Source organism: Hyla sarda, chromosome 6, assembly GCF_029499605.1.
Source record: "Hyla sarda isolate aHylSar1 chromosome 6, aHylSar1.hap1, whole genome shotgun sequence".
Classification (NCBI taxonomy): Eukaryota; Metazoa; Chordata; class Amphibia; order Anura; family Hylidae; genus Hyla; species Hyla sarda.
In genome coordinates, this window is record NC_079194.1 from 32,163,934 (window position 1) to 32,175,918 (window position 11,985).

The following is an 11,985-nucleotide window of genomic DNA, read 5'->3' on the forward strand; positions in this document are numbered from 1 at the left end:
AGTATGAAGGTACCCCATAAGTTGACCTGAGGTGTACTATGGGTGAACTACAATGCTCAGAAGAGAAGGAGTCATATTTGGCTTTTTGAGCGCAAATTTTGCTCGGGGGCATGTCGCATTTAGGAAGCCCCTATGGTGCCAGGACAGCAAAAAAAAAAACAAAAAACACATGGCATACCATTTTGGAAACTAGACCCCTCGGGGAACGTAACAAGAAACAAAGTGAGCCTTAATACCCCACAGGGGTTTCACGACTTTTGCATACGTAAAAAATAAATTTAAAAAAAAAATCACTAAAAGGTGTGTTTCCCCCCCAAATTTCACATTTTTGCAAGGGTTAATAGCAGAAAATACCCCCCAAAATTTGTAACCACATCTCTTCTGAGTATGGAGGTACCCCAAAAGTTGACCTGAAGTGCACTACGGGCGAACTACAATGCTCAGAAGAGAAGGAGTCATATTTGGCTTTTTGAGAGCAAATTTTGCTCGGGGGGCATGTCGCATTTAGGAAGCCCATATGGTGCCAGGACAGCAAAATAACCCCCACATGGCATACCATTTTGGAAACTAGACCCCTTGAGGAACGTAAGAAGGTGTAAAGTGAGCATTTACCCCCCACTGGTGTCTGTCATATCTTTGGAACAGTGGGCTGTACAACATTTTTAATTTGCACAGCCCACTCTTCCAAAGATCTGTCAGACACCAGTGGGGTGTAAATTCTCACTGCACCCCTCATTACATTTCGTGAGGGGTGTAGTTTCCGAAATGGGGTCACATGTGTTTTTTTTTTTTTTTTTTTTTGCGTTTGTCAAAACCGCTGTAACAATCAGCCACCCCTGTGCAAATCACCTCAAATGTACATGGCGCACTCTCCCTTCTGGGCCTTGTTGTGCGCCCCCAGAGCACTTTGCGCCCACATATGGGGTATCTCCGTACTCGGGAGAAATTGCGTTACAAATTTTGGGGGGCTTTTTTCCCTTTTACCTCTTGTCAAAATGAAAAGTATAGGGCAACACCAGCATATTAGTGTAAAAAGTTTATTTTTTTTACACTAACATGCTGGTGTAGACCCCAACTTCACCTTTTCATAAGGAGTGAAAGGAGAAAAAGACCCCCAAGATTTGTTAGTCAATTTCTCCCGAGTACGGCGATACCCCATATGTGACCCTAAACTGTTGCCTTGAAATACGACAGGGCTCCGAAGTGAGAGCGCCCTGCGCATTTGAGGCCTGAATTAGGGATTTGCATAGGGGTGGACATAAGGGTATTCTACGCCAGTGATTCCCAAACAAGGTGCCTCCAGCTGTTGCAAAACTCCCAGCATGCCTGGACAGTCAACGGCTGTCCGGCAATACTGGGAGTTGTTGTTTTGCAACAGCTGGAGGCTCCATTTTGGAAAGAGTGGCGTACCAGGCGTTTTTCATTTTTATTGGGGAGGGAGGGGGGCTGTGTAGGGGTATGTGTATATGTAGTGTTTTTTACTTTTTATTTTATTTTGTGGTAGTGTAGTGTTTTTAGGGTACAGTCACACGGGCGGGGGGTTACAGCGAGTTTGAGCTGCCGCGCAAAGTTTGCTGCATTGCAAACTTGCAGCCCGATACTCACTGTAAGCCGCCTGCCCATGTGAGTGTACCCTGTACATTCCCAGGGGGGACCTTCAGCTGTTGCAAAACTACTACTCCCAGCATGCCTGAGAATGTTTGGGAGTTGTGATTTTGCAACAGCTGGAGGCACACGGGTTGGGAAACACTGAGTTAGGAAACAATGTTTCCCAACCAGTGTGCCTCCAGCTGTTGCAAAACCACAACTCCCAAACATTCTCAGGCATGCTGGGAGTAGTAGTTCGGCAACATCTTTAGAGCCAGATGTTGCCGAACTACAACTCCCAGCATGCTTGGAGTTGTAGTTTTGCAACATCTGGAGGACTAGTTTGCAGACCACTAATACAGTGGTTCCCAATCTGTGCCCTTCCAGCTGTTGCAAAACTACAACCCCCAGTATGCCAAAACTGTCCAGGCATGCTGGGAGTTGTAGTTCTGCAACATCTGAAGGGCCAGATGTTACAGCACTACAACTCCCAGCATGCCTGGACAGTAAGGGCATGCTGAGGATGTGTAGTTTTGCAACATCTGGAAGGGCACAGTGGTCCAAAAACTGGACCTCCAGATGTTGCAAAACTGCAACTCCCAGCATGCCCAGACGCCAAGGGCTGTCTGGGCATGCTGGGAGTTGTAGTTTACAGGGTCCTATTACAGCAATGCATGTCGCTTTACGGCGACGTGCATTGCTGTAAAGGGCCCGACCGCGGCTGAAGAGGAACTCACCTGTCGCCGCCATCTTCATCGTCTGGATCCGGGTCTTCAGGGACGAGGTAAGTACCGGGGCTGGTCCCCAGCACTCCCCCGTCCCCCGCCGCGTCCTCCGGTCTTCCTCCCGTCCTGTCCCGACTTTCAGGGGCCGGGCAGGACGGGAGGAAGTAACCGTCCCCCCTCCTGCGATTGGTCGGTTAACTAACCGACAGATCGCAGGGTATAGGAGGAGGTGGCAGGCTTGCCACCTCGCTCCGATACTCCAGCATGGTCCTGGCTGTCTGTGACAGCCGGGATCATGCGAAATTACCGGGCGGTCGGGTCCCAGAGACCCGGTCAGCCCGGTATCGCCGCAGATCGCAAGGGCGATTTCCCTTGCGATTTGCGGCGATCACCGACATGGGGGGCCTACATGGCCCCCCTCGGCGTTTGCCCTGGATGCCTGCTGAAGGATTTCAACAGGCATCCAGTTCCGATCTCTGCCCGGCGCGCGGCAGAGAGCGGAAAACGCCAGGACGTACAGGGACGTCCTGGGTCCTTAAGGCCCAGGGTGCGGGGACGTCCCCGTACGTCCTGGGTCCTTAAGAGGTTAACGCAAGTCTATGGCAGGGGGCGTGACGACCGCCACACCCCCTCCCATAGACTTGTATTGAAAGGGGCGGGCCGTGACGTCACGAGGGGCGGAGCCATGATGTCACGCTGCTCCGGCCCCTGTATCGCCCGTCATTACGCATAGAGCAAACTCGCTCTGTGCAGTAATGATAGCGCGGTGCTGCAGCAGCGATCCCCGGGGTCCCTAGCAGCGGGACCCCGGCGATCTGACATCTTATCCCCTATCCTTTGGATAGCGGATAAGATCTCTAGGGGCGGAGTACCCCTTTAAATGTATACGCAGGTAAAAAGTTAGCACCTAGTTGGGCCCTGCAGGTTTATAAGGCCGGGTTCACATAGCCCAAAATGTGCAAAATGTCCGCCTGGAAAATTCGGCCGGACATATCGCACATTTGAATAATCCGACAGGCGCTAGGACCGCTCAGAAATGCGCAGTCTCATAGACAGCAATACATTTTCGAGCAGAATCTGCAAAAAGGATAGACAAGTCTTTTCTTTCTGGAGACATTGAAACCGGAATTTTCACGGCAGAAATATCTGCTGCAGAAATTCTGCCATGAGTACAATCCCAATTAAATCGATGGGACTCTGCTGCAGCAGAATTTCCGTGTGGAATATTCCTCCAGAATTCCACTCGACATTCCGGCGTGTGAACATAATAGCCTAATAGGGCAGTATCCTGTAATCAGACAGAATAAGTGCCGAACGAGGGAGTGAAGTGCCCTAACGTGAGCCTCACCCAGCTATATTTAGAAATCGGAGAACGTCCCCAACCAGTAAAAATTTTGGACACGTTTGTAGGACACATTGAAAGTTTTTCTATACAGCGGGTACATGGAATAGAAAAAAAAATAAATAAATATATCTCATATAGGATTTGTATATCCATATTTTCATCCCTAAAGTATTTTTTTTAATATGTATGTTTTAAAACTCTTCCAGTCTCTTTAGAGGACATTTATGAGCAATCATTTGATTTAGGGCTGCACAATTTAACACAAAGAGTCAAATAGCAATATTATAGAGTACCTGTCAAACCATATTTTCTAAACTAACTCTGATTATATTCCCTAACTACTCCTATCACCCCTTCTGCCCTTAAAAAAAAAAAAAAAAAATTATACCTTTCCCCTTGCTTACATTGTGTGAGCTCCAAGCAGGAGAAAGTGGGCGTTCCCCAGCAGGTGCGACGTCACTGAAGCCTGTGAGAGCTGTGCCCTGCCATGCACTTCCTGAGTTTGGACTGCAAGTCCGGGTGGAGTCCAAACTAACTGTTTGACTTGTGCAGGGAAAAAAACAGAGCCATCTAGTGGCCGTTTTTTCAAACATATAAAAAAGGCTGAAAATATTAACAGCAAGTAAATAGCAAAGTGTCTTCTAAATACATAAGGAAAAATATATTAAATGGGTACTCTCTAAACTATATTTTTTTAATTAAAAAGATAATGCCAAAATAAATATCTTTCTAATGTAAAAAAAATAAAAACGTTTTCACAGTTTTTTTTTTTTACATTACAAAACCTGGCCACTAGGTGTCACCCTATATGGCTCAGGAATCCTTTCCCCAACCACAGCCCCCCCCCCCCCCTGACGTTGAGCACGTTCAGACCACTGCTGGGCAAGCAGTGTGGTTCGGCATGGTCCAAAATGCTCGCTCACAGCTCGCTCTCTGCCTGTATATGAAACGGGCAGAGAGTGAGCACAGTGCCCGGAAGCGCGCAGCGCGCAAAATTTAAATATCACCACCCCCTGCATCTCCCTCTTCTCTGTTCAGCTTGTGCACGCGCAGCGCCTTTAATTTAAATGTCAACGCCCCACGCATCTCCCTCTTCTCAGTGCAGGAAGATGGGCGGAAGGCGGCCGGCCTGGCTTCAGTTGACATCACACCTGCCGGGCCACGCCCACTTCCTGCTCTCCGCAGAGAGCTCTACACTGAGCTACCGAAGAGGCTATATAAAAAAGGTATTTTAATGGGGTTTTAGATAAAAATAAATACAGGGATAGAGGTAGTTAGTGTCAGGGACAGATGGGGAGGGGGTTTAGAGAAAGTTTAGTTAATGATAGCTACTCTTTAAAAGTTTAGTTTGGCGACCGATACTCTAAATATTTGCAATTATCTTTCATTTGAATTTCAGCAGCCAACGACCCGGGACCCGACATACGTGTGTGTGTTATATGGTGCAGAGGGATGGAGGACATTTATATACTTAAAAAAAAAAAATTATAATAATAAGATACTTACCTAGCCATGGTCCACCAGGACTGCCGCAGATCAAGTTCCCTTCCAAGCGTTTCTGGGCATCTTCTGTACTTCCTTCTTCAGAAACAAACAGCTGGTTGCAGGACCTTCTTGCTCAGCCAATCTCTGGCCAAGATAGGACACTGTTGAGCTAAGCGGGAAGGTCCTGCAACTAGCTACTTGTCTCTGAATAGGGAAGCAAAGAAGACACTGGGGAGAACGGGATCTGCAGCAGACCAGTTTTTTTTATGTTACCCTGGGCCCGGTACCATATTAAGGGGGATGGACATGACACTGGGGAGGGGCAGGGACTACGGCGGCAAATTTGACAATATTGCAATCTCATATCAAAATTGCAATATTTACCTACATAATCACAATACTTCATTTTCCCCAATTCATGCAGCCCTAAATTTGATTGCTTATATAGATCAATGAAATGCTTATGTATCGATCAGTCGGGCTGGTTCTCTGACAACCAATCGGCACCCCACAATTTGTTGAGGCACATGCCATCTAACTTCCTGGTCACTAAAGGCTCCGTAGCTGTCATTCTAAAACAAAACTAAAAATAGTTTTGAGATGCTCAAGAAACACGTCAAAAGTCTTTATTGGTCGGGGGAAAGGAGGAGGGGGGGGGGGGGGCAGAGCCACGAGACGGGCGGCTGAAAAACTTCTCCCCCTGCTCTGTGTCTATGAGACCTGGACGGCCCCACAGACTTACCGTATATACTCGAGTATAAGCCGAGTTTTTCAGCACGATTTTTCGTGCTGAAAACACCCCCCTCGGCTTATACTCGAGTGAACTCTCCACCCGCAGTGGTCTTCAACCTGCGGACCTCCAGAGGTTTCAAACCTACAACTCCCAGCAAGCCCGGGCAGCCATCGGCGGTCCGGGCTTGCTGGGAGTTGTAGTTTATAAACCTCTGGAGGTCCGCAGGTTGAAGACCACTGCGGCCTTCGACATCATCCAGCCCCCTCTCACCCCCTTTAGTTCTGTACAGTACTCACCTCCACTCGGCGCTGGTCCGGTGCTGCAGGACTGTCCGGTGAGGAGGTGGTCCGGTGGGATAGTGGTTCCGGGCTGCTATCTTCACCGGGGAGGCCTCTTCTAAGCGCTTCGGGCCCGGCCCCAGAATAGTCACGTTGCCTTGACGATGACGCAGAGGTACGTTCATTGCCAACGTACTTCTGCGTCATCGTCCAGGCAACGCCTCTATTCTGGGCCCGAAGCGCGGAGAAGAGGTGCCCCCGGTGAAGATAGCAGCCCGGACCACCTCCCCACCGGACCACCTCCTCACCGGACAGCCCTGCAGCACCGGACCAGCGCCGAGCGGAGGTGAGTATTGTACAGAACTAAAGGGGGTGAGAGGGGGCTGGATGATGTCGAAGGCCGCAGTGGTCTTCAACCTGCGGACCTCCAGAGGTTTATAAACTACAACTCCCAGCAAGCCCGGACCGCCGATGGCTGCCCGGGCTTGCTGGGAGTTGTAGTTTTGAAACCTCTGGAGGTCAGCAGGTTGAAGACCACTGAGGGCGGATGATGACAAGAGGATGATGAAGGGGGGTGGGGATGATGACAAGTGGATGATGAAGGGGGGGTGTGGGATGATGACAAGTGGATGATGAAGGGGGGGTGTGGGATGATGACAAGGGGATGATGAAGGGGGGGGGGGGGTGTGGGATGATGACAAGGGGATGATGAAGGGGGGTGGGATGATGACAAGGGGGGTGTGGGATGATGACAAGGGGATGATGACAAGGGGGGTGTGGGATGATGACAAGGGGATGATGACAGGTGATGATGATGAGGGTCTGGATGATGACAGGCGGTGATGATGATGATGAGGATGTTAATGACGGGGGTCTGGATGATGACATGGGGGGGGATGATGTATTTCCCACCCTAGGCTTATACTCGAGTCAATAACTTTTCCTGGGATTTTGGGTTGAAATTAGGGGTCTCGGCTTATACTCGGGTCGGCTTATACTCGAGTATATACGGTACATTACGTGTCCTGTCAAAACTGTGCAAAATTATAACTCCGTTCGCTCCGTCACTGATTTTATCATATTTTGACAGGTAAAATGTAATAAATAACGCAGTTGACAGCATTACGGCTCTGTTCACACTATCAGCTTTGGCGCAGAACGTGGCAGATCCCAAAATAAGTCACTGGCGTCCATTGTGGGAGACTAGGTTGTTAGCTGTCATTCTGGCAGGTCCGGCGCTGTCGTCACAGATGCGAACAGAGGCTTAGACTATCTTTAAAAGGAAAGTGGGGGGCGCGGTCATCTGTTTGGTTTCTATTATGCAGCAGAAAATGCGAAGTGTGAACGGAGCCTAAAACATTGGGCGCTACAGCGGTAGATTTGGGGAAGAATGGCGCAGCAGGTTCCAATATAAGTCGTATCTGTTATATGAAGATGCTGTCGCTTTTGTTATATGCGAAAACGTGACTCAAGTGTGAACAGAGCCAAAGCTTTGTGCAGAGTAGTGCTAAGCGCGAATATTCGAAATGCTAATTTTTACCGCGAATATTGGCTCTTTGTGAAGATTTAGACTATAGTGATATATATTCGTAATTACAAATATTCACTTTTTTTTTGAGAATTTATGCCAATATTCATGCGACTATCAGCATTTCCAGACTGGACACTGATCCCTCCTTTCTTTTAAGTGAAATATATAATTGCGCATGCGAACTATGTAAATTTCATTACGAATTTTCGCATATAAAAAAAAAAAAAAAAACAGCGAATATGCGACGAATATTCATCCATATATTCGTGAAACATCACAAATTTGAACATGGCCCCTGCCGCTCATCACTAGTGCATAGTCCTATCGCCAACTGTTGCAAAACTACAACTCCCAGCATGCCCGGACAGCCTTTGGCTGTCCAGGCATGCTGGGAGTTGTAGTTTTGCAACAGCTGGAAGGAAAGTCACAGGTTAGGGAAGACTAATAGACAAAGTTTAGCACAAGCAACCTTCGGCACTGCAGCTGTTTTGGACTACATCTCCCATGATGCTCCTTCAGCCAAAATACTGCCAAAGCATCATGGGAGTTGTAGTCCAAAACATCTGCCGTGCACTATATATATATATATATATATATATATATATATATATATATATATATATATATATAGTGATGCTGGGAGTTGTAGTTCCACATACCGGTACTAGGATCTCGCTCTCCGGCACGCTGAAGCCTCGGTGCTGGGGCAGCTTGTGCACGGTGACCACGGCCGGGTCCTCCGAGGGATTCCTCAATAATAGAACCGCACTGCGGGCCGAACCGGGCCGGACACAGCCGAAACTGACGAACGGCGGCCGGGAGAAGTGAGTGAGGCAAAGCACCGGGGTATCCTCCGGGGGCGGCTTCTTGTCTCCCCCCGCCGCCGGGGGCGATATACTCAGCATGTCCCGCTGTCACCGCCGCTCTCCTATACACCGCAATGTCTACAGCTCCGGGACAGACACACACAGGATTCAAAACTACGGAGGTCGCTGATAGGTCCAACCGTCCAGGATCATTCCGCCCACATTGTGGGCTCATCCAATCGCAGCACGAGGTGGATAGACGTTCTAGCCAATCAGCGCCCTCGCGATTTGACATGAGGCGTGGCCAAGGAAAGGAAACCAATGAGAGGACTGAGATTTATTTAAAAAAGCAACTTCCGGGCGTGGCTTCCGGTGGCCACGTGACGGCAACAGGGAAAACAACTGCGTAACAACCGCATCACCAGGAGGAGGAGGAGGTGCGGTACCGCCGACACTATGAAGGTTATTTACAGCAGCAACAGATATAGTGCTGGGTTCACTCCTAGAGTTCCGTGCACACTGTCATTTAACCACCCCGACCATTTGTACCTTAAGGACCCGGCCATTTTTTGCACATCTGCCCACTGTCACTTTAAGCATTAATAACTCTGGGATGCTTTTACCTTTCATTCTGATTCCAAGATTGTTTTTTCGTGACATATTCTACTATATTATGTTAGTGGTAACATTTTGTTGATACCCACATCATTTCTTGGTGAAAAATTCCAAAATTTGATGAAAAAATAGAAAATGCTGCATTTTTTCTTTTTTTACTTTGAAGCTCTCTGCTTATAAGGAAAATGGATATTCCAAATAAATTTATATATTGATTCACATATACAATATTTCTACTTTATGTTTGCATCATAAAATTGATGAGTTTTTACTTTTGGAAGACACCAGAGGGCTTCAAAGTTCAGCAGCAATTTTCCAATTTTTCACAAAATTTTCAAAACCGGAATTTTTCAGGGACCAGTTCAGTTTGAAGTGGATTTGAAGGGTCTTCATCTTAGAAATACCCCATAAATAACCCCATTATAAAAACTGCACCCCCCAAAGTATTCAAAATGACCTCATATGTGTATGTCAAGTGTTCGGCGGGCGCAGGGGAGGGCTCAGAAGGGAAGGAGCGACAATGGGATTTTGGAGAGTGAATTTTGCTGAAATGGTTTTTGGGGGGCATGTCACATTTAGAAAGCCCCTATGGTGCCAGAACTGCAGAAAACCCCACGTGGCATACTATTTTGAAAACTACACCCCTCAAGGCACGTAACAAGGGGTCCAGTTACCATTAAAGGGTAGCTCCCACCATCCTATTTTTTTTTTCTTTCTGTCCCTGCCTATTGCCCATCTATCCCTAACCCCCTCCCTGCCTTTAAATTTTTTTCTACTATATTAAAAATGCTTTTTTATCTGTCTGGTAGTGTGCGCACTACCAGGCAGACTTCCCCAGCAGGCGTGACGTCACTGATGCCTGCTGGGGGGTCCGACTTCCGCCCTTAGTTCAACTATACAGGGTGCCTCCAGCTGTTTCACCACTACAACTCCCAGCTTGCCATGACATCTATTGGCTGTCAGGGCATGCTGGGAGTTGTAGTGGGGAAACAACTGTAGGCACCCTGTGGTGAAAACAGTCTCAGCCGCAGCTGCCACACATCCCGCTCCCCCAGGCCCCGCCACGCAACACCCCCCATCCTTCTCCCTCCATCCGCCCGAAAAAGACATTCCGCTCCCCCAAACTCTGCAACTCCATCACCCTCAAACCAACCCACCCCCACCCAAAACTACAAGAAGAAAGTAATTTGTAATGTATTATAAGACCTCAGATCAGACTTACCCATCAGGAGGATCAGCACAGCAATGAGTGCGCGCGCTGCCTTCGGACAGGGTAACAGGGGCGGGGCCGCGCGCGAGGCCAGTGGAGCTGGCCAGTGCGCGCAGCCCCAGCTATCAGCGTGCTCGCTCTCGCCTGTTTGATTGACAGGCGGGAGCGAGCATCGCAGTGACTGAATTTCGACTCGTTGCCAGGCTTAAATGAGTCAAAATTCTGTAGTGACATCACTGCCTAATGCATTCGGCCACTAGGAGGGTGACCCCTAGTGGCCAAATTTAAAAGTGATTTTAAACTGGTTTAAAATCACTTTTTTAATTAAAGTATATTAGAGATATGTTGTAGTACTACAACATATCAATATTTTGATTTCATGACAGTGCCCATTTAACACCCACACAGGTGCAATAGCACCGCGGGCTAGGGGTTACAAACTACTGCACCACCAACCATGGCCGTAACCTACATTTACATGCCGTAGTCAACTTTGAAAGCCGGATGTAAATGGTTAAAGGAGATATGTCATGTACAAGGACTTATCCCCTATCCGCAGAATAGGGGATAAGGTTTAGATCTCGGGGGTTCGACTGCGGTGACACCCCCCCCCCCCCCCCCCCCCCGCACAGGCCCCTGGGAGTGCTGGAGATAGGCGAACGGCTCTCCCATAGAGATATATGGAGGGGGCGTGTCAGCCACAGATTCTGTTCCCGGAAAGAGCAGAAGGCCCCTGCAGGACCCCCCAGTCGTACCCACTGCAATCTAAAACTTATCTCCTATCCTGCAGATAGGGGATACGTTTTGCACATCTATTCACACGTACAGTATACTGCCCATATTTGATGCACAGGATTTGAAGTTGCAGATTTGGTGCTGTGTTTAGTCACTTAGTTTACCTTGAAATCTACATATTAATGTATGTGTGAATAAACCATTAAAAGGAGTCCTCTAGTGCAGACTATTCCTCCTCTGTTGCGCCCGGGCTAAAAAAAAAAAGAAAAAAAAAAAAAGAATGTTCACTCACCTTCCTGCATTCCCCCAAAGCGCCGCTAATGCCTACAGCTGATCAGTCCTCCAGTCCCGTCTTCTTCCGTGTGCACAGATCATCACATGGCCCTTAGCCTATCACCGGCCACAGGAATGTCCCGCTGAGTCCGTGCACACGGAAGTAGGAAGAAGCCCAGACCGAAGGACGGATCAGCTGTAGTGGCACCTGGGGGAACGCAGGAAAATGAGTGAAAGTTTATTTTCATTTTTTTTTCAGCCTTTAAGGTGATCAGCTATTACCCCGGTACCTAACACACCAGGACATAAATTAAGGTTCTGAGCAGCATACCAACTATGAGGCGACCGCAGGAGCTATAAGCAGCCGTGCACCTTCAGTCAATGATGGTTCTCAATCGCTGCCCCCCTAACCAATCCGTATCCCTGCAAAATGTGTGCAGGGGTCCGATCAGTTTAAAGGAGTACTGTAGTGGAATATAACTTCCTATCCTTTGGATAGAGGATAAGTTATATAGATCACGGGGTGTCCGACCGATAAGACTTCCCGCAATCTCCTGTACAGGGCCACAGCAGTCCTCAGGAACTGCCGCGCCGTCCCCAGCAGGAAGCCGCGGCCGACATGCCCCCTCCATGTATCTCTATGGGATACTTGGAGGGGGCAT

General features: G+C 48.4%; 1 protein-coding gene across 1 annotated transcript in view; it reads right to left on the reverse strand.

The window, feature by feature from the left end:
- Positions 1-8,737, reverse strand: part of ASPM (assembly factor for spindle microtubules) — a 92,818-nt gene extending 84,081 nt beyond the window's left edge. The window contains exon 1 of the mRNA XM_056523443.1: positions 8,344-8,737. Within this exon, the coding sequence (XP_056379418.1) occupies positions 8,344-8,589 (246 nt within the window). The 5' untranslated portion in view covers positions 8,590-8,737. The remainder of the gene's footprint in view (positions 1-8,343) is intronic.
- Between the last annotated feature and the right edge of the window lie 3,248 nt (positions 8,738-11,985).